Source organism: Pan troglodytes, chromosome 2 (assembly GCF_028858775.2).
Source record: "Pan troglodytes isolate AG18354 chromosome 2, NHGRI_mPanTro3-v2.0_pri, whole genome shotgun sequence".
NCBI classification, from domain to species: Eukaryota; Metazoa; Chordata; class Mammalia; order Primates; family Hominidae; genus Pan; species Pan troglodytes.
In genome coordinates this window covers 164,139,624-164,162,070 of record NC_086015.1, presented here as the reverse complement: position 1 = coordinate 164,162,070, position 22,447 = coordinate 164,139,624, and the positions used below count along the sequence as shown (strand labels likewise).

General features: G+C 38.5%; 1 protein-coding gene across 3 annotated transcripts in view; it reads right to left on the bottom strand.

Moving 5' to 3' along the window:
• Positions 1–22,447, bottom strand: part of PPM1L (protein phosphatase, Mg2+/Mn2+ dependent 1L) — a 318,004-nt gene that overhangs the window by 86,741 nt on the left and 208,816 nt on the right. For all 3 annotated transcript variants that reach the window (XM_001158703.7, XM_016942250.4, XM_016942249.4), the window contains exon 2: positions 21,767–21,941. In XM_001158703.7, coding sequence (XP_001158703.1) covers positions 21,767–21,941 — 175 coding nt within the window. The remainder of the gene's footprint in view (positions 1–21,766; positions 21,942–22,447) is intronic.

The following is a 22,447-nucleotide window of genomic DNA, read 5'->3' as shown; positions in this document are numbered from 1 at the left end:
CCTTGGGCTTCTTAACTTTATGGTACAACATAGAGTCTATTCTTAGCCACCTACCAAGTATTGACAACCCTTCCCACTTGCCTGTCTGGCTCCAGCATACCTTTCTAGTCCTGTGGCCCACTGCTACACTACTTGTACATGATATTCCATCCAAACTGGACACCATGCCTTTGCCAGATCACACCTTTTGTTCTCCCTTGACCTGAAATGTTCTCACTCCATTACAGCTCAGGTTCTTATGAATAATGCGACATTAAGTGAAGACAAATAAAACTCATTATGCACCATTACAACAAGGACAATGACAACCAATCAGTTAATGAGTGTTGTAAATTCAAGGAGTATTTATTAGTAACTGTATAAGGAAACTTCAAATGACCTGAAATCTTTTATTGTAAGAAAGAAAGAATATGTAAGAAACTTTGATATAAATTTTCCAAGATTTGGCAGCAACCCTAAAAATTTGTATGACATTACGAAAACAAAATGAAAAGCTGAAAGAGACTCTGAAGTATGAATTAAAAAACAAAGCAAGATAAAAATCCCAAGTTTTGCTCAACCATGCTAAAGGGAAGATTAAATTATCTTCCCAGGCCCCTCTGCAGGAAATGATGTTACAAACTCACTGTTGTATGAAGAAGTAACCAAAGAACATGCTGCCAAAGATGTGGGAAAAACTGTAGCAGATGTCAGACTATAGCATATATCAGGCAATTAATTAATACAAATGTTATTTTTCTAGGTTCAGTGGTAGTGGTTAACTCTTTACAATTTGTAATTTATTGTGATTTCTTTTCTCATTCTAAAGAAATCATTTTGTACCTATTTTTTATTTTTTTCCTAAAGAGGGTTCTCTAAATTGTGTAAACCTCAGGCCTCAGGAAACCTGGGCCAGTCTCTGCCCTGGCTGAGGAATCTGACTAACTGCTTACCAACATGGGAGCCTCTGGGCTCTGCAATCACTGCCATTTCCTTCCTCAATCTGTTCCCTTCCTTCATTCTCCAGCATCTCCTGACAAGCATGTGGGCATGGGTAGCAAAAGTGGGTTAATGACCAAGATACCAGATGGCTCTCTGTGAGTAATACCTCACTCTATTTCTTCAAAGAAGCTGGATGCTTTCCATAGTTCGACAGCCTGAACTCTCACTGAGACGCTGAGATGTGAAAGAAGACAGTTTTATTATTTGCTAGGCAGCTTTTTATAAATGGACTAGTTTTTACTATATAATACATCATTAAAAATTGTTCTATCTACCCTGACTCTCAAAAGCTTTGAGATGCTATTTTTTTTTTGATGGGTGGAGAGTGTTCCCTGAGAACTGTGCCATCAATATAGGCATCTATAATAAAATAAAAAAATCATACATTAATCATCCCTGGAGAATATTTATCTGTTTAGAGTAACTGTCCATAAATTTTAAGATTTTAATTTTTGGTGAGAGGAAATGGTTAAAGGAATGAAAGGCCAAAATTATGAAAAAAACATATTTTTAGAGAGGATACTTTAGCTCCTTTGCATAGCATATCAATTCAGGTAAATAACTACATGATGATATTTATTCAAGTAATAAAGATACATAAGACACTTTCAAGGAAAACAAATCACCAATGCTCAAACACCCAAGGTGTTATTTGAAAGAACTTTACTAACTAAAGCTACCAGTAAATATTTATCACCACTTGCTTGGAAAAAGAAAGAACTTATTAGAAAAAAACAAGGAAAACAAACTTCCAATATGGGAATGAGAATAGCAGTTTCTCATGTTTTAAGTACTGGCTTTAGAGAATATTAAAAGTTCATTTGAACCTCACTATAATACTACACTAGGACATGCCTGATTGGTCCAACCACATGTTAATGAGGTCCTTTCATCTACTTTAGTAAGGGAACTATTTGTGATGATGTCTAAACTAGTCTTACCCTTTAAAATTTTGCTCTAAAGTAACAGTTCTCAATCTTGGTTATGCAGTGGAGTCATTGGGGGAGAATACACATTGGGTACAGTGTACACTGCTGGGGTGATGGGTACACCAAAATCTCCGAAATCACCATGTAACAAAACACCATCTGTTCCCCAAAATCCTATTGAAATTAAAAATTAATAAAATAAAAATACTGAAGCCTGAGTCCCACTGCTCAAAGACTCTAGTGTAATTCATCTGAATGCAGCCTGGGCATTAGCCTCCCAAGGTGACTTTAATATGCTACAAAGGTTGAAAACTATTGCTCTGAAGACAACCTTGGCACTACTTACATTTTGGTTAGATAAATGTTGCTGTTGGGGGCTGTCCTGTGCATTATAGAATGCTTACTTAGCAGCATCCTTGGGTTCTACCCACTAGACACCACCAGCCCTCCCTCCCATTCCCCTTTCTAAGCTGTGACAACTAAAAATGCCTCCCAACATTGCCAAATGTCCCATGGGGGTGGAGGTAGATATCGCCTCTGGTAGAGAACCACTGCTTGTAAAGGAAAGAGTTCATAGTAAATCAATTTTATTATTTTTGGTGGTTAGAAAATAATTCCTGTCAAATAAAAGCAGTGCAAAACAGGACCTCATTTGACACTCTAGTAAGTAAGACCTGTTGCAGGAAGTCAGGGACCCTGAACAGAGGGACCGGCTGAAGCCACGGCAGAAGAACATAAATTGTGAAGATTTCATGGACATTTATCAATTCCCCAATCAATACTCTTGTGATTTCCTAAACCTGTCTTTACTTTAATCTCTTAATCCCATCATCTTCGTAAGCTGAGGAGGATGTATGTCGCCTCAGGACCCTGTGGTGATTGTGTTAACTGCACAAATTGTCTGTAGAGCATGTGTGTTTGAACAATATCAAATCTGGGCACCTTAAGAACAGGATAACAGCGATTTTCAGGGAACAAGGGAGATAACCTTAAAGTCTGGCTGCCTGTGGGCTGGGCAGGACAGAGCCATATTTCTCTTATTACCAAAAATGGGTAAGAGAAGTATCGCTGAATTCTTTCCCCAGTAAGGAATATTAATAATTAACAGCCCTGGAAAAAGAATGCATTCCCAGGGAAGGCCTCTGAAATGAAATGGCCGCTCTGGGAGTGTCTGCCTTTATGCAGATGTAGATAGGGATGAAACATGCCCTAGTCTCCTGCAGTGCCCCAAGGCTTGCTAGGATTAGGAAATTCCAGCCTGGCAAATTCTAGTCAGACCGGTTCTCTGCTCTTGAACTCTGGTAAAATGTTTATCAATGACAATGCATACACAGCGGGACATGGAAGTTCATTAGTGATTCTAGTTTTGCCCTGACCTCGTGATCTCGCCCTAACCTCCTGTCTTGTGATCTTTTGTTGCCCTTAAAGCAAGTGATCTCTGTGACCCACACCCTATTCATACACTCCCTCCCCTTTTGAAAATCACTAATAAAAACTTGCTGGTTTTGTGGCTTGGGGGGCATCATGGAACCTGCCGACATGTGATGTCTTCCCCGGACACCCAGCTTTAAAATTTCTCTCTTTGTACTCTTTCCCTTTATTTCTCAGACTGGCTGACACTTAGGTAAATAGAAAAGAACCCACGAAGAATTATCGGGGGTGGGTTCCCCCAATAAAGAGCCAGTGGGCACCAGCAATTGTGCACTGATCGCCAACCCACAGAATACAACAGAGTAATCCCAAATGCTTGGAGATATAGGAAAATGCTGAGAATGTCATAAATTCAGTATAACTTCAAAGTATACATTTAAAAATAGCACAACTGTAGCTAGTCAGGGATTTACAGATTAGAAGTACATTTGATCACATCTGTCATATTTGACCTCATTTCATTTTGTAAAGCTTTCATATTACCCACTCCCTATCCCACCACCCCCCAAAAAATCTGCTAAAGTCTAGTAAACAGGCAACTATTTTTAGACAAGCTCATTTTCTTTAGTGGCTGTGGAATGCTGATTCTCCTGCAGGGGAAGGTTTACAAAGAGGTACAGTCAACTGAAGAGGCCTAAAGTTACTGTCATTACAGCACAAAGAAAAAATTAATACATTTAATTGTACTCTGAGCCCTAGACCTTCTTGCATTTTATTTGCAAATGCAATTATATCAGGCTCATAACACTTTCAGGTGTGATTTTAAAACGCAAGGCCTACAGACAAATTTGGCTTAGTTTATCTCTATTTACAGGGGCCAATACTTCTCACAAGCTGATTCTTGAGTACAAAAATCAAATGCATCTCTAATTCTGTGAAGGCATTTTGGTTTTCCCAAGTTCTTTAATGCTTAATCTCAGATTGAATTCACCATAGATCAAAAAAGCAATTTGAAATGAGAAAAAAGTTAAAAATATGAGTTCTTTAAAAAATAATGCTTTCCTCATAACATTTTTTAAAAATCTAGCCACAGTGAAGCAGTCCCTAGGAAAGTTACTTGCAGTTCCATCACAGTCTTCTTCCACTAATGGAGATAAAATGAGAGGCTTACATGTTTACTGTTGTTTTCTTTAGGAACAGAGAATCAGAGATGGAGATTTGGTGGAAAAGTAGATGACCACAGTAAGGGAAATTATGGCATAGTAAAAAGTGAAAGAAAAAGACAAGCTCTTCAGTGACTTCCTCATTTTTGCTGCATTCCTTTTTCTCTACACAATACAAAAGGCAACCAAGAGCAATAACAAAGGGATAGGAAACTTGTACCGAGGGCAACTGCTGGGTCGAACATTAAAGTGAAATATAAAAGCAATTTATGTGGTTCTTTACTCATCCATTAAAAAAATTAACAGAATGAGTGATCAAATTATTTAATAGATATAATTTAAAATGTGATAAATTTTAGAACACAGTTAAGGAAACAAAGAGAAAAATAAAAGGGAGGAGGGAGTGATAAAGGAGAGAGACATTTTTTTTTCTTGCTATCCAGAGAGTCATGCCTTAATCTTGAAGCATTTAGGATGCCACTATAAAAAACTGATCTGAAATTTCAAAGCTGTCGAGATGCCCAGGCACAGTGTTAGGAAGCTCTAGAAGGAAATATCTTAATGAATTAGAGGAGTCAGAAGTGATAGTCAAAATATTTAAAAACTGATACATCAAAGGCATTGACCCTGGCCAGATGAAATGTACACTGTGATTACTGGAAAGGATGCTGAGTCTAAATAATCCTAAAGCCATCCAGGTGCTGGATGCAGGGCTCAACACTCCAGCTTTGGACTTCCAAGAAATGAGATGCAGGTGGTGATTAGAAAACGAGAGGGGGCCAGGTGCAGTGGCTTATGCCTGTAATCCCAGCACTTTGGGAGGCCAAGGCGGGTGGATCACTTCAGGTCAGGAGTTTGAGACCACCCTGGCCAACGTGGTGAAACCCCGTCTCTACTAAAAATACAAAAATAATTAGCTGGGTGTGGTGGTGTGCGCCTGTAATCCCAGTTACTCAGGAGGCTGAGGCAGGAGAATCACTTGAACCTGGGAGGCAGAGGCTGCAGTGAGCTGAGATCCTGCCATTGTACTCCAGCCTGAGTGACAGAGCGAGACTCCATCTCAATAAAAATAAATAAATAAATAAATAAATAAAATGAGAAGGAAAGGTGATAATAATAGAAGAGAGAGTGGAGGAGTTGGAAGAGTAAGAGTAGATATTTTTGCAATACACCCTATGGTAGTTAGCCTCCAAGAGGCCCCCAATGATCTCCATCTCCTAGTATTCATACCCTTGCTTAGTATGAATACTACCACACCAAATTAGGGTTGGTTTGTTTGACCAACCCCAGCTTCTGTCAGAAACTGTGGTATACCACTTTCGACATTCATATTATAAAAGACTGTGGCTTTGGTCTTGGGTGCCCCCTTGCTCTCTCTCTCTTACATCACTCACACTGAGGGAAGCCATGTGGCAAGAGGCCTTATGAAGAAACCCATGTAGACAGGAAATGAAGCTTTCTGCCAAGAGCCACGTGAGTATATTCAGAAGCAGAACAGCCCCAGTTAAATCTTCAGAGACTGCTCCCCTGGCTGACAGCTTGAATGCAACTACATGAGAGAACCAACCTAGATTCCTGATCCTCAGAAATTATATGAGCTAATAAACATTTATTGTCTTAAGCTGCTAAATTTTGGAGTAATTTGTTATGCAGCAATAGGTAACTAATACACAGTATTAGAAAAGATAAAGATATTAAACCCATACAAATACTCTTAACTTGAGGAAATATTTTTCCATACAGGACAGGGCAAGGAAGGAAGAGGAGGCTTATGGAGTCAGCATTTTGCTGGTTTCTGTCATGCTCTGGACAGGAAGTTAATTTATGCGAAGTGTAATACTAGGTAATCCTCTCTATCATGAAGGGGATAGGGGAAATACCCCTGTACACCACATCAAGTACATGCTACGTTATGTAACAGCAAAAACAACAGAAAGACTATCATTGGTAGAGTGTTTACTGCATGTCCATCATTTTCCACACATTATATCTTTCCTTCCTTCTTCCTTCCCTCCCTCCCTCTCTCCCTTCCCTCCCTCCCTCTCCTTTTCTTTCCGTCTTTCCTTCTCTTTCTTTCTTTTCTTTCTTTTTCTCTCTCTCTTTCTCTTTCTTTTTTTCTCTCTCTCTTTCTCTCTTTCCTTCTTTCTTTCTTTCCAAGGTCTCACTGTCACCCAGGCTGGAGTGCTATTGCATGATCACAGCTCACTGCAGCCTCAACCTCCAGGGCTCAAGCGATCCTCTCACCTCAGCCTTCTGAGTGGCTGGGACTACAGGTGCATGCCACCGTGTGCAGCTAATTTTTGTAGAGACGGGGTTTTGCCATGTTGCCCAGGCTGGTCTTGAACTCCTGAGCTCAAGCAATCCCCCGTCCTACGCCTCCCAAAGTGCTGGGATTACAGGCGTGAGACACTGTGCCTGGCCCATTATCTTTAATCTTCATAAAAAGCCCCATTAAGTATAATATCACAAAGAATTATCATGAAGCCAATTGGGCTCTTTTCACTATACTTCACCGCCTTGAAAGAAAAGCAACAGAGGTTTGGCCATAGTTCAGGAGAGAGGAAATCTGACTAAAAGGCCAAGTAAAGCATCAAATCTAGTAACTTGTCAGACACAAGAAGATCAAGCTCTGAGGTGAAACAGAGGCAACCAACAGAAATTGACATCAGAAACTCTGCTGGATCCCCACCAGCATGCTACCCATGAATCCTGCTCTGTTTCAGATGAAATTTTATTTTTTTTCCAATAAGGCCAGCCCTACCCTGGAATCTGGAACCAGTTCTGGCCCAGGGTAGAAAGGCTACCAAGCACCTATGGTAGAAGCCCTGGTGTCCAGGCATGCCTTGGACCTTATTATTGACCTTCTCTGACCTTGGCACTGCAGTTCCATGATGTCTGGCCTTGTTGCTGAGTTCCTTTGTTGACTTATTCCAAAGATACATAAGACTTAAGGATGAAAAGTTTTACTGAAAACAAGAAGTATGATTTTCTGTGGTATTACATTCCATTTCTAGCACTGAAGATAAGGGAAATGGATTAGGAAGGTTTTGTTTAGTTTTATTTTTATAAATTTTAAGAAATACAAAATACATGGACAAAGTTAAAAATTCAGACAATATAGTAAGAGTACTCAGTGAAAAAGTAAGTCTCCTTCCTCAGTTTCTCATTCCCAAAGTAACCACTCTTGTGAGTTTCTTATCTGTGGAAGGTAACTAATTTTTACATATAGCAGGCCACTGAATAATGTCATTTCATTCAACATCATTTTGCTAGAATATTGATGTAAAAAAAAATTGTTTCCTGGCTGGGGCCACTGTCCATGAGGAATTTGTATATTCTCCCATGTCTGTGTGAGTTCTCCCAAGGTACTCTGGTTTCTTCCCATATCCTAGAGTTGTGCCCCTTAGACGAACTGGCATGTCTACATGGTTCCAGTCTGAGTGGGTGTGTGTGAGTGCACCATGGGGATGAGATGGTGTCCTGTCCAAGGTGGGTTTCCACCTTGTGCCCTGAGCTGTCAGGATAGGGTCCAGACACCTGTAACCCTGAACTGGAATAAGTGGGTTGGAAAATCAATAAATGAATACAAATTACTTTCAAATAAATAAACCTCAATTTGAATGTTACATCTCACCATGCTACTCAGGTTGAAGGGCCCAGGTATTTAAATTCATTAGTGATAAAAGTGAAGATTAATTATTTAGGTTTGAGTTGGGATCCTGTCCTGTTGAGCCGTTACATCAAACAAAACATCTTTTCTTTCATCTTCTGCTATATGCAATATTTTTCTATAAATGCATGTGAATACACTCGATATTGTACATGTTCAATATAGAGAGTATTCCAATATAGAGTATGTCCAACATAGAGAGTATTCAGATGCATTTTCCTGTCCAATACAAGAGCTTTGAAAAAACATGAATAATACTTTCTTTCCTTTCTTTCTCTCTCTCTCTCTTTCTCTCTTTCTTTCTTTCTTGTTGTTTAACTGGGTCTTGCTCTGTCACCCAGGCTGGAGTACAGTAGCAAGAACACGGCTCACTGCGACCTCAACTTCCTGGGCTCAAGCAATCTTCCTGCATCAGCCTCCTGGGTAACTGGGACTATGGGTATGCACCACCATGCCTGGCTAATTTTTCTTATTTTTATAGAAACGGGGTTTCACCATGTTACCCAGGCTGATCTCGAACTCCTGGGCTCAAGCAATTCTCCCACTTAAGCCTCCCAAAGTGTTGGTAGTACAGGCATGAGCCACTGTGCCTGGCCCTCAGCTTTTATAGATGGTTGTTATGCAAGAAATGACCATAAGATGGGCTCACATGCATTTGCTATGAAGTTAAGATTTTATTTGTTGTGCTTGCCTAGGCCATCTCCTAGGCACCATTTCATACTCTCTTGCTCCCGTACCTCTTATTCCCGCCACCACTGTGGAGACCAGTTCTGCCCAGATGCTGCCTCGGACTAAACTATTTATTGCTTGCTTCCTCCCCTGGAGCTTCCCTGATGCCAAGGCATGGGATGCCCACAGAACTCACTCAGCCTTCAGGCCTACATAAACCAGAAATTCAGGGAAGTTAATGTCTGTGGAACTACCATTGGCCAAATGTGGGAGTGGTACTGGTAGCTAAATGGTCTGGGATGCTATTCACAAGCTACCTTAGAAGGTACCTGGGCTTAAGCAGCATTTGTCCTCAGATGAGCCCAACTCCATAAGTGTCCTCATACTAGCTTTCCTTGTTTCCTCTTTCATTCCCAGTGCCCCTCACTCCTGTTCCTTGAGATGATATTCCTAAATAAACCAATTGTAAACAAGTCTTTGTTTCAGGCTCTACATTTGAGGAATCCAGACTAAGACAATGTTGTTCAATGTCCCATATACAGGAAGTCTTGTGATAAAGTCTTTATGATCTTTAGTGCCAAAAGAGAAGTTGTCTCCACTGAAAAACTTTTATTTTATCTATTAAAACAGTGAGAACTTTATAACTCATTAGGTTTCTCTTTTTGCTCTGGTTATCAGAAAGCTTAGGAGAAATTGGATGCTTAATTAAAGTATATTATTATACTTTAGTATTCTTTATGGATAGTACATTTGCTTTCGTCCTTATTTATGGCTTTGATCTATTTTTATTGTAACATTATTATTATAAGAATGGCAAATCAAACTTTTAGGGAAGAAGTGGGATATAAATAATAAAAATATAATTTGTGTTACTTCCTTCCTTGAATGAGGCAGACTAAGACAGGAGAATGGAAATCAGAGCGACTCAGGTAAGGAATAAGTCAGTTAAGTACAGGTGTTATTTTGAAACAAATTCTAGAAAACAGATTCATAGATACAGAAGTCAAAGATTAGCAATAAATTCGAAGGAAGCAGACTTCTAACTCATCTGTCTTTACCCATTTCTTAGACTCTCGGCACCTAGCCAGAACTTGGCACATAGTAAATGTTTGTGTTGAATGAACAGTGTATGTCCTAGCAATTTCTCCACAGTCGATTTAGAGTTCCCTAGGATTGATTAAAGAACTACAAGAGCACATCCAGGAGCTCCTCCAGTGCATATACTAAAGAAACTCCTTATCAAACCAGCTTCATCAGAAATGGCCTAAGCCACACAGCCTTGAGACAAACTTATCAACTAAGGAAACACAAAGATAATTCCTCTGGGCACTAGAAGGTGACTTAAAAAAACAGTGCCTTTCAGAAGGCAATTTACCAGATGAATTCTTAAAGTGTCTAGTAGATCCCAAAGACTGAACATAACATTTGCAAAATGGCATTAAACAGCAGCCCAGCTGTCTATGATTACATATCTTCAGAGTCTGAGAGTCAACCAAGGATGCGTTTTACCTACCTCTCACTACTACAAATGGACCATCACAATACATTAGAAATCCTGGCACTTTAAACACTATTTTATTTTTCTCTACAAACTGAAGGTCTTACCATTAATGTGTATGTCATTAAAATTTATTACAAACATTCTAACAAGGTCTATAAAATCTTGTTTACTAAATCCCGATAGTACAGAAAGGAAGAGATACCGATGGCATTGGCATCCTGTCTCTGGATAGCTAATGTACTCTAAAGTATGACCACCTGGTCCAATTATTTTCTTTGAAGTGTACACATTTCCTTTAGTCCTTGTAATCAAATACTACTTCAGAGACAGGAAGTAACACTACTTCCCTTGTGGCAAACAAGGACAACTCGATTAAGAAGATAAATACAGCTCCAGTCCAAATGTTTTAATCACCAGAGGTGGCACTTCCTGATTCTAAATATCAGTGTTCCTTTGTGGTTTCTGGTTTTCTCAGCAAAGTTCTTTAAAATTTTGCCCACCATAAAATTTAGATCAATGTATTTTCAGAGTGGATATGAGGTGTTCTATTAGAAAGGTAAGATGAAGTTGGGGAATGTGATTTTTTTAAATACCTTCCTATCATACCACTTTTACAAGAACATTTATGCAGCCAAAAAACACATGAAAAAATGCTTATCATCACTGGCCATCAGAGAAATGCAAATCAAAACCACAATGAGATACCATCTCATACCAGTTAGAATGGCAATCATTAAAAAGTCAGGAAACAACAGGTGCTGGAGAGGATGTGGAGAAACAGGAACACTTTTACACTGTTGGTGGGACTGTAAACTAGTTCAACCATTGTGGAAGTCGGTGTGGCAATTCCTCAGGGATCTAGAACTAGAAATACCATTTTACCCAGCCATCCCATTACTGGGTATATACCCAAAGGATTATAAATCATGCTGCTATAAAGACACATGCACATGTATGTTTATTGCAGCACTATTCACAATAGCAAAGACTTGCAACCAACCCAAATGTCCAACAATGATAGACTGGATTAAGAAAATGTGGCACATATACACCATGGAATGCTATGCAGCCATAAAAAATGATGAGTTCATGTCCTTTGTAGGGACATGGATGAAGCTGGAAACAATCATTCTCAGCAAACTATCACAAGGACAAAAAACCAAACACTGCATGTTCTCACTCATAGGTGGGAATTGAACAATGAGAACACATGGACACAGGAAGGGGAACATCACACACCGGGGACTGTTGTGGGGTGGGGGGAGGGGGGAGGGATAGCATTAGGAGATATACCTAATGTTAAATGACGAGCTAATGGGTGCAGCACACCAACATGGCACACGTATACATATGTAACAAACCTGCACATTGTGCACATGTACCCTAAAACTTAAGTATAATTAAAAAAAAAAGATTAAGTCTGAATTATCATTTTTTCTACATTGGAGGAATCATAAGCAAACAGGCAATGCTGATAGCATATTAATATAAACTAAAGTAAACTAACTAATATCAGTTGGAGAGCAGCAGTTAGAATGTGGTGGTGAGTCTGTGAGTGGTGGCTCATTCCTGTAATTCCAGCACTTTAACAGGCCAAGGTGGGAGGATCACTTGAGGCCAGGAGTTTGAGACCAGCCTGGATAACACAGTAAGAACCCGTCTCTACAGAAAAATTTTACAAATAACAATTAGCCATGGTGGTGTAAACCTGTAGTCTCAGCTACTCTGGAGGCTGAGGCTGGAGAGGCCCTTGAGCCCAGGAGTTCAAGGTTGCAGACAGCTAACATCATGCCACGGTACTCCAGCCTGGACAACAGGGTGAGACCCTGTCTCAATAAAAAAAAGAATGTGGTAGGTGTTGCCATGGCAGAAGGCAAGAATTGGTCTGTATAAGGCACCAACATATAACCACAGTTACAGAAGCAAAGAAGAAAACAAGGCATTATTCAAAGCCTGTCTTTAAAAACGCAACTGGCAGTAAAGTTCAACATGAACAGTTCACAAGATTTACGGGTTCTCTCATGATTTTCTGATTTAAGAACTCTTTACCAATTCCAAACCTAATTTCTTCCTCCTCTGCACATCTACCGTCCCCTATAACACCAATTCCACTACACTCTAGTTGTCTGTTTTTACTGGCTATCTCTCTGCCCTCCCACATGAGCACACACACAAATGCATACACTGTGCACCTGGAGTAAAGGGCCACATGGTCATCTGAGCATTTCTAGTGGTGGGTACTGTGTCTGGCTCAAAGATGCTCATTCAGTCAGCGTTTACAGAGTGAATAAATGAATGAACCAATAACTGTTAAATAAACTGAGACAAAAATTACACATTGTTACGACTGGAAGAGATTTAAGAAAATATCTAATCCAATACCTTTATTTTACAGTTGAAGAAACCATGCAGAGAGATGCAACGTCCCACCATAGACAAAAACCTAGGCTGGGGCTTGTAAATTACATGTTTGGGTACTTTCAAACAACTATGGCCAATAGTTTTCTATTTTGCAGATGTCAAAGTCACTTTGTTTAGTTACTGCTCCCCATCACCAAAAGATAATTTGGCTTTTAAAATCCACAGTCTAAATGGAAAGTGTAAGAATTATAACTGAAATTAAAATCAGCTTGGTTAGGCCAGGTGCAATAGCACACACCTGTAATCCCAGCACTTTGGGAGGCTAAGGTGGGTGAATCACTTGAGGTCAGGAGTTTGAGACCAACCTGGCAAACATGGTGAAACCCCATCTCTACCAAAAAAAAAAAAGTAAAAAAATTAGCTGGGCGTGGTTGCACATGCCTGTAGTCCCAGCTACTTGGGAGGCTGAGGCACGAGAATCACTTGAACCCAGGAGGTGGAGGTTGCAGTGAGCCAAGATTGCGCCACTGCACTCCAGCCTGGGCAACAAAGTGACACTCCATCTCAAAAAAAAAAAAAAAAAAAAATTCAGCTTGGTTAAAAAGATTGGTAAATTAGTCACCTACGTAGCCTCAAAAAAAATTTTTATATTATCAGCCAGAAAGAAGTTCTCAGTTTATAAGTGAATTTGGAGTACCCATTTTACTCCCCTCTTCCTACTGTTATTATACATGGCTAGTAATCGTCTGCATTACAAAAGCCTTATGTTTTTGTTATTCATACTACCATTCTCATTTTTTTCACAGATAAGAAACAGACCACCAAATTCTGGGATTCTATGTGGTAAAGAGAACTGAAACATGGATACAAGACAGGAACCATATTAAAAATATAAAAAGTTTGTGAGAATAACTGTGGTATATCCACTCAATAGAATACTGCAGTTATTACAAGTGACCTTTATAGGTAGTTTATAACAGCATAAAATATGATTAAAAATGTTAAATAAAAAAGATATAAAATTTGGCATAAATAATTAAAACTCAGCAGAGAAAAATGGCAAGAAATAAATACACCAAAGATGTTGATTATGTTTAGGTAGTAGAATTAAAGATTATCTTTTTCTCTTCCTTTTTCCACGTTTAAAAAATGTTCTAAAGTATATTTATTTACTTTTATAATGGAAAAATAAAATAGATTAAATCTTTCTACAGAAAATAAGAAGTTGGTGTCAGAGGTTGCACAGTCAATATTGAACTTCCCTTTATTAGTTTCTTTTGGGTCTCTGTTTTTGTCTTCCTTCCAAATTCTCCAATTCTTGTCAACAAGTCCCTGGAGAGGATATCTTTTGAGCTAAGAAATGGGGTCCTGATTGAAGATATAAAGTAAGGAAACCTTAGTGTCACCTCTTCCCTTAGGAGCTGTTTGAGAAATATACTGAGAAATTCACTCTATTTGTTGGAGTGAAGAACTTCCTGCAAATGCCTTTTACTAGATTTTTTATGTTCTTAGAAAACCTGGAAAGTCCCTAAATAATTCACACACTCTTTCCTGGGTTTGGTTGCTGGATGTATGTTCAATTTTTTCCCCCATGACAGTAAATGGCCTTTCTTTTGAGATTACTGATTACTATGACACTAATGTCCCAATTAAAATGTAGATGTAACTTTCAGGCACCATCTATTTTAAGAAGAATAAAATCAGCTCAATAGGAGGTAACCCTCCAGCTACTTCCTAAGCTGCTTAGAGCACATTCCCCCACGCTTTTAAAAAGCTATTTTTCCAAAAATTATAGTGCTTGGTGTGTCTTCACCACAGGTAGCTTTCACCTGCAGGTAGAGCTACATCAGGGAATCATAAAGCAAAAGCTGAGAAATTAATGCTGCTCCTCCTTTCTCACCTCCTCTGGGAAAGCTGTATGTGACTGCCTGACACTTATAAATGAATATGCAGGCTCCCAACTCTGATACCCAAAGGAACACAAGAAACAGCCAGCTGAGCTCTCTTCTTCCCTCATGTGCACCATCTGGTTCACTTTCTACGTGTAAGTGCATTTTCCACATTGCAGAAGCATGTGCTCATTGGAAGGCTGTATAGGTTTCTAGCCAAACTGTAAGAACAGAAAGCCCTTGCTGGTCTGAGAACTCTGAGAAGGAGATCTAAGCAGCAGCTTAGGCAACTGTCTTGAGGCCTGCAACAAGATGCTACCATTGAGCATTCTACCCATTGCAGGTGTACTCAGCTTTTCCCAAAGGGAAAAATATGCAGCTCTTCACTCCTGTTTCCAGACTTCCGCTCCCATGGCTTAGGGTTCTTGAGCCTGTGACAGAAAATATCACTCTCAAATAAATGGGCCTACTCTCCTCATAATTCCCTCAAACACAGGGCATTACAAACCATATCCTTAACAAAGGAATACGTAGGGAATATTTATTCATGCCCAAACTCAAAAATAATTAAAAACAGAATTTGAGATTAGCTACAGAAACATAAATAATACTCCAGCATAAAAATAAATATGAGGAAAGACTCCCTCTCTTGGTATTTTAACCCTTTGACTTTTGCCCACTATGACACATAATAAATATTTAGGTTGATGATGCTTTCTGAGACAGTGTAAAATGCTATTTTGATCTCTTCATCTCAAATTATGCCACTGCTTTCCTTGAAAACTTCTCTGTGTTAAACCCAATCTACTGAAGTGTACAAAAACTTGTACTTCAATTAAATAAAAACATTAATAGATCCAATATAAACCACACCTTACTTGTTACTCTGGATTTTGCTTAGTATTAATACATGCTAATACAATAAAAGGTCTAAACTATCTTAATGAGGATCCATGAATGATAGCTTAGAACCTCTTCTTCCAAAATCTACTTTTGCTTGACTCATACAGTCTCACTCCCCGTCCCACCAATAAAAATATGCCTGGGAATATTCGTGAGCAGATGCTATGAAAGCTGAGTGATGGTCTTCTTTTGGTCAGAAATTACGTACAAATTATGTGGCTGTGTAAGGAGAAAGAAGAAAACCAATAGAAAAAGCAGAAAAGCCATAGCTACAGGAAGCCTTGCAGAAATTATAGCTATTTGAGTGTTCCATTGTCATAAGACCCAAAGCATAGTTTTAAACTAGAAGACATCTATGAGGTCCTGTTCATGCCATCAGTTTATAGGAAAATGGGCTTTAGGAAGGTTTGTGACTTGCTCAAGGTCACATATATGGTTGGCAGTAGAGCTAGACTAGAAATAGAATCTGGATCTTTTGGTTCCAAGTTTTCTTTCAACTGTACCACAGAACATATCAGTTCTTGAAATTATCAAAATATAAACCATTTGAATGAAAAACTTTCTAAACTAATGTTAGAAAGGGGGTCTAAATGTTTGTGTCCTCCCAAAATTCATATGTTGAAAACTAATCCTCAAGGTGATGGTATTATGAGGTGGGGGATGCTGATTAGATCAAAGGGGTGAACCCCTCGTGAATGGAATTAGTGCCCTTATAAAAGAGGCCCCAGATAAATCTCTCAGCCCTCCTGCCATGTAAGGTTACAGTGAAAAGACAACCATCTATGAGGAACCAGGCCCTTATAGACACCATATCTGCTGGTGCCTTGACCTTGGACCTCATAGCCTACAGAACTGTGAGAAATAAAGTTCTGTAGTTTATCAGCCACCCAGTCTATGGTATTTTGTTATAGCAGGCTGTATTAGTCCATTTTCATACTGCTATGAAGAAATACCCAAGACTGGGTAATTATAAAGAAAAAGAGGTTTAATGGATTCACAGTTCCACATGGCTGAGGAGGCCTCACAATCATAGCAGAAGGTGAAAGAGGAGCAAAGGCATGTCTTACATGGTGGCATACGAGAAGAGCATGTGCAGGGGAACTTCCCTTTATAAAACCATCAGATCTTGTGAGATTTATTCACTACCACAAAAACAGCACAGGAAAAACCCACCCCCATGATTCAATTACCTCCCACCTGGTCCCTCCTATGACACATGGGGATTATGGGAGCTACAATTCAAGATGAGATTTGAGTGGGGACACAGCCAAACCATATCACAGGCTGACTGGATTAATACACTGGTTTATGTAATTCCTGCTTTTATATACAGAATATAAAAAACATTATTGAACATTTTCTCTGTGAATCAAGGTCACCATTGTGAAGATCAACAATGTGAACTCACAGTCTGTGAATGCTAATGTGACTTTGAGTGTAGTGCAATGTCAGGAATCTGCTAAGTGCTTTTTATGGATTTACTCTTTGCTCTCACTACTTACTGTTTTCAGTGATGCTGCTCCAAGTATCATCCCCTTCCCCACCTTCTCATTTCAATTCTAAACTCTTATGTTGTCTGAAGTCTATCCTCTAGAGTAATATAAAATGCAGACAAATGAATCCCATATTTCTTGCAGCATTATTCATAAGAGCAAAACAAAAATGAAAATGTCCAACATAAGAGAAGATTCAGTGAGTGGTACTTTCAAATAGAATATGATGTAGCCATTAAAATTATCTTCACATGAAGAGGCTTTAATGAAATGAGGAAGTGCTTATGTAATAATGTTAAATGCAAAAAGCAGGATATAAAATCACAATAAAACTACCAGATATCAACTACATTTTTAAAATGCTTAGAGTGAGGAAAATATACCAGTGTTTACAATAGTAAGATTACTGACAATTATTATTCTCATATTACACTGTTCTACATATTTCTGTTCATTTCTGCAATTAAAGTATAACACTTTAAGTCAGAAAGATAATTTTATAAAAGGAAATATCACATTGGAAAATATAACCTAATGAGTCAGAACTATGTAAAATAAAAATATATAGATTCTAGGTGAGAACTGAAAGCCTCTGTTGTATGGACTTGTCCACAGTTCTGTGACACGGTAGGGTTGCACACACATGGTTTTTGCTCACTTCCCATTTCTTTGCTGAATTTCAGGTTGCTAGATAGCTGAATTCATGGATAGGCAAGGCATTAAGGTATATATGTATTAAAGGGGAAGAGAGAGAGCAAGAGAAAAAGGAGAGGGTGAAAAAATTCTGAGGCAATGATTTTAGAAAAATGTCTAAGTGTTTTTTTCATTAATTTTTTTTATTAATAGAAGTTTAGACGCTACAAATAGCAGTAATTGTCATTAAGTCACTCAGGCTGATTTATCAGTGAAGGAGCATTAAAGACAAATTAACCTCTCTAGAGACCAAGATATCTTCTAACTAATAATTAACTACCTCCTAAAACTGGGAGAGCTGAATCAAGAATGTGAGGAAGTCAAAACTAAGATAGAATAGAAAGAAGCTAAACAGTTGAAGCAAATGAGTGTCTTAGTGCAGATGCTCCTTGACTTAGAATGAGATTACATCCTGATAAACCCACTGTAAATTGAAAATATCCTAAGGTGAAAATTCATTTAATACACCTAACCTACTGAACATCATAGCTTAGTTTAGCCTAACTTATATATGCTCGGAACACTTACATTAGCCTGTAGTTAGACAAAGTCATCTAACACAAAGTCTATTTTATAATAAAGGGAATAAAGTGTTGAATCTCATGTAATTTAGTGAATACTATACTGAAAATGAAAAACAGAATGGGTGTATGTGAAGTACAGATTTTACTGAATGTGTATCACTTTTGCACCATCATAAAGTCAAAAAGTACTAAATTAAACCATCTGAAGTCAGGAAGCTTCTGTGTAGGATGGTTATATCTGCACATATTGGATACTACTAGCAATTTTCTTTTTTTTTTGAGATGGAGTCTCTGTCGCCCAGGCTTGAGTGCAGTGGCGCGATCTTGGCTCACTGCAAGCTCCGCCTCCTGGGTTCACGCCATTCTCCTGCCTCAGCCTCCCGAGTAGATGGGACTACAAGCGCCCACCACCACGCCCGGCTAATTTTTTGTATTTTTAGTAGAGATGGGGTTTCACCATGTTAGCCAGGATGGTCTCGATCTCCTGACCTCATGATCCGCCCACCTCAGCCTCCCAAAGTGCTGGGATTACAGGCATGAGCCGCTGCAACCAGCCTACTACTACCAATTTTCTATCCTAATTCTTTTGTATTATTATGATATATTTTTCTGCTAAATAGTAATGTTTTTTCTTATTTTATCCTCTTTCTTTGAAATAATTAACGTATGGGTTATGGAGGAGGAGGTAGTAACTTTTGGTTTTGCAACACACAGCGACACTCATTCACTCATGCATACACATAGCCTACCCTCCCACATCCACTGTCCTGCATCACCTCATGCAGAGATGAGCAAAGGCAAACTGAGCTCAGAGCGGGTGTTTTATCAAATAGATGTTGCTAGACTTTTCAAAGCTGCTGAAGATCACTTTAAAAACTTCCCCTCTGCCTTCCCAAACACTGTATGCCAAGAAAAGACTAAGTTAGAATACGGCTGACCCTTAAACAACAGAGGTTTAACTGCATGGGTCCATTTATATGTGCATTTTCTTCTGTCTCTGACACCCCTGAGACAGCAAGACCAGCTCCTCCTCTCCTCTTCAGCAGTCTGTTCAGCCTACTCAAAGTAAAGACAATGAGGATGAAGACCTTTATGATGGTCCACTTCCATTTAATACAGTAAATATATTTTTTCTTTTTTATGATTTTCATAAATTTTTTTCTCTAGCTTAGTCTTAAGAATACAGTATAAATACACATAGCATACAAAATATGTGTTGATTGACTATGTAATCAGTAAGGCTTCTGGTCAACAATAGGCTATTAGTAGTTAAGATTTTGGGGGAATCAAAAGTTTTATGCTGATTTTAGACTGCACGGAGAGTTGGCATCCCTAACCCCCATGTTGTGCAAGGGTCAGCTGTACTTTACACTGGTTTAAGGGATAGACAAGGTCCAAATCTGTTCTCATTCATCACTAGTGGCATTAACTAGCATTTGCAATATGGCAATATGATCTCTAAGGACTTCCCCAAACATGATATTTTATTATTATCATGTGAGATTATATTAGCCCAATTTTACAGATGAAGAAACATAGGTTCTAAGAGGTTAATTTGCTGAAGATCACACCAGTATTAACCTGGTGGAAGGCCTAGACCTTAGATCCTCTAACTCTCAATCTTGTGTTTATTTCCACTGTTTCATGCTACAGGGCTTATTGACAGATTAATTCTATGCCAAACTATTTGCCCCTAAAAGCCATGTGCAAGCCTACCTCTGAGGATCTGCTGCTGCTCAACAACAGTGCAGGAGAGTGGAAAATTATGTCTGAAGCAGGAAAAAATTGAGTGGTGGGTGATTGCAGCTAATGTTCATGCTCACCTTGATGTCTACTTGTGCCCCTTCATCCACTAGAATGCATCCCCCTTCTCTTCACAAATACATGCCAACCATTTGTCCTTCAAGGTTTAAAATAATGCCCCCTCTACAGAATTTCATGGAAAATTTCAGCCATTTCCACTATTTCTTGGCTCCACATTTCATCTTAACTTTAATAACGTGAAGATATTACAGGGTGTATTTAGTCCCAAATTCCTCAGAAAATTTTCTCTAAAGTTCATACATGTATGTTTTAGTCCCCCAGCAAGACTTTCTGCAAGATCTATTTTCTACATCTCAGATTCCTTTTCATGTTTTCACTGCTTTTCTCTTTCCTTCAACAGCCTAGTATATTGCCGTGCATTCAATAATTGCTTACTGAGCAAATGAGAACCTGCATTAGTGTAGTAAAAGCATAGCTTGATTAGTAATTAGGAAGTTGGCGTCCCAGTTTTACAAGTAAGTAACTGCATTATTTCAGGCAAGTCTATGAGTTTATTTTCTCACCATAAAATGGTCACAGGGGCAAGAAGTGGGCGGACTATATGAGTTCTATGATCTATAAGATGCTATGAATATTTAAATATTATTTTGGTTGGGACTGATCAAAACCTAACTTTATTCCATTAAGGATGAGAGAAGAGATGAATAAGAATTCCAATGAGAAGAATATTGAAAGTAACAAAAATGCTAGGCAGAAGAAAGCCAATGTGTCTGGAAAACAAAAAAAAAAGCAAAGAAGAATAAGAGAAAGCAGAGATGTCCTGGGCAAAACTGGAAATACAGATCCTGCTTGAGAGGGAGGTGAAGGGGTTAGAGGGTGGAATATACATGGGGGCAGCTTAGTAACTAGAAATATTGTTTAAGTGGTTAGGTGAATGTGGTATAATGTTTTGTTTTGTTTATTTGCTCTTCTGTTTGCTATTTGAACTTGAAATCAAATGGTAAGAAAGTATCGAGCATGCATAGATTCTGATGAAGAAAATAAGATGCATGCTAAAAAATACTTGTAAAAATAGAAGCAGAAGTTCTTGGCATTAATATAAGAATTAATACCACTAACATTTGACCATTAGAAACCTTTTTTCCGGTACTTTTTCTCCAATTTTTTTGAGAGGCGGAGGTGGAGAGGTATAGCAATTTTAATCAGGGTATTTCTGCTGCTTAAGTTTAATTTTATTAAAGATTTTCATAATTCCAAGTAATACTACACTAATTTCATTAAAATTGGGTCTTAGCTGACAGACCATATAATAGATTAAAATAATGTTATAAGGAGTTCTGTCCATGACTTCATTAATAAGCTCCCTTGGATGGGAAGAACCTATGGCAGGCAGTGAGATGAAGTCTCTGATGTGGTAGTGTCTGAGTTGCTAAGGAAAAGAAAGCAATGATTAGCTTAACAGTTTGAGAAAAAAAAATACCTCTTTAGAAAAGAAAATATCTAATATTAACACAAATATTTGAATCGAATAACATTTCTTGGATTCTCGGATGTAAAAGTTTTCAGTTGCTATCCAAAGTTGAAATAACACTTTAGGAGTACCCAGTTAATAAAAGGCCAAAAAAATCCCAATAAAAAACGGCAAAATTTTAAAGGCATTTGATATTTAAGATCCATTTTTAGGAATCTTCTGACCATCTTGAGACTAAAACTGCAGAGAATAAACTTACTATTAGTCCATGTTACATAACTTTGAATCTAGTTTGCCCTTAACCTTTTACCAAGTTTAACCAAGGTTTATAATGAAATTTTTTTGCAAGGAGAAAAAAAATGTGTGTTTTAAAAACAAACATACCTGCTTCATCATAGGATACAGTCAATTTTTCTAGCATTTCTCGGTCAATTGACAAAATCTGCTGTTCAAGGATGGTCTGGTAAGACAATACACTATTTTCTTTGTCTTTCTCGTAGTCCTGAAGATGCTGTTTAAGGGCCTCTGGGAGTCGAGATTTTACATATTCAGCTGCAGTCTGCAGATAAAACAGTCAGAGAGAGAACTCCATTAGAAATTCTCCTCTTAGACTTTTTACTTACCCTCAGGTGCTATAGAGAAAGCTCAAAGCACTGTGAAACCAACCCTCCAGACAAGCATGTCCTTGTCATTGTCATTTTTAGTATCCACTGGACCCAGTAAGGTGATCTTCAAATAGAATCACAGACCTCTAAGAGTTTTCTACTAGGTTTAAAGGTATAAAAGATGATAGACTTGGTTAGATATTCGCAGATTTAGTGCTCAGAGTTTCAACTATTATAGTGAACTGAAGGCCCCTGACAGTGATTTTGCTGGATACAAATTTGACTTGCCCTTGTCTACAATGCAGAAGACAGTCACTCATCTCAGCAATGACCCCATCCATGCTACGGCATCCACATCCCTCTTTGTTTTATTAGTCTCTACTCATTAATGTTTACATAAGAACTCTTGTAAAGTGAATTTTATAAAGGAGAGTCCTCTGCTAGGGCTGAAAATGAAATA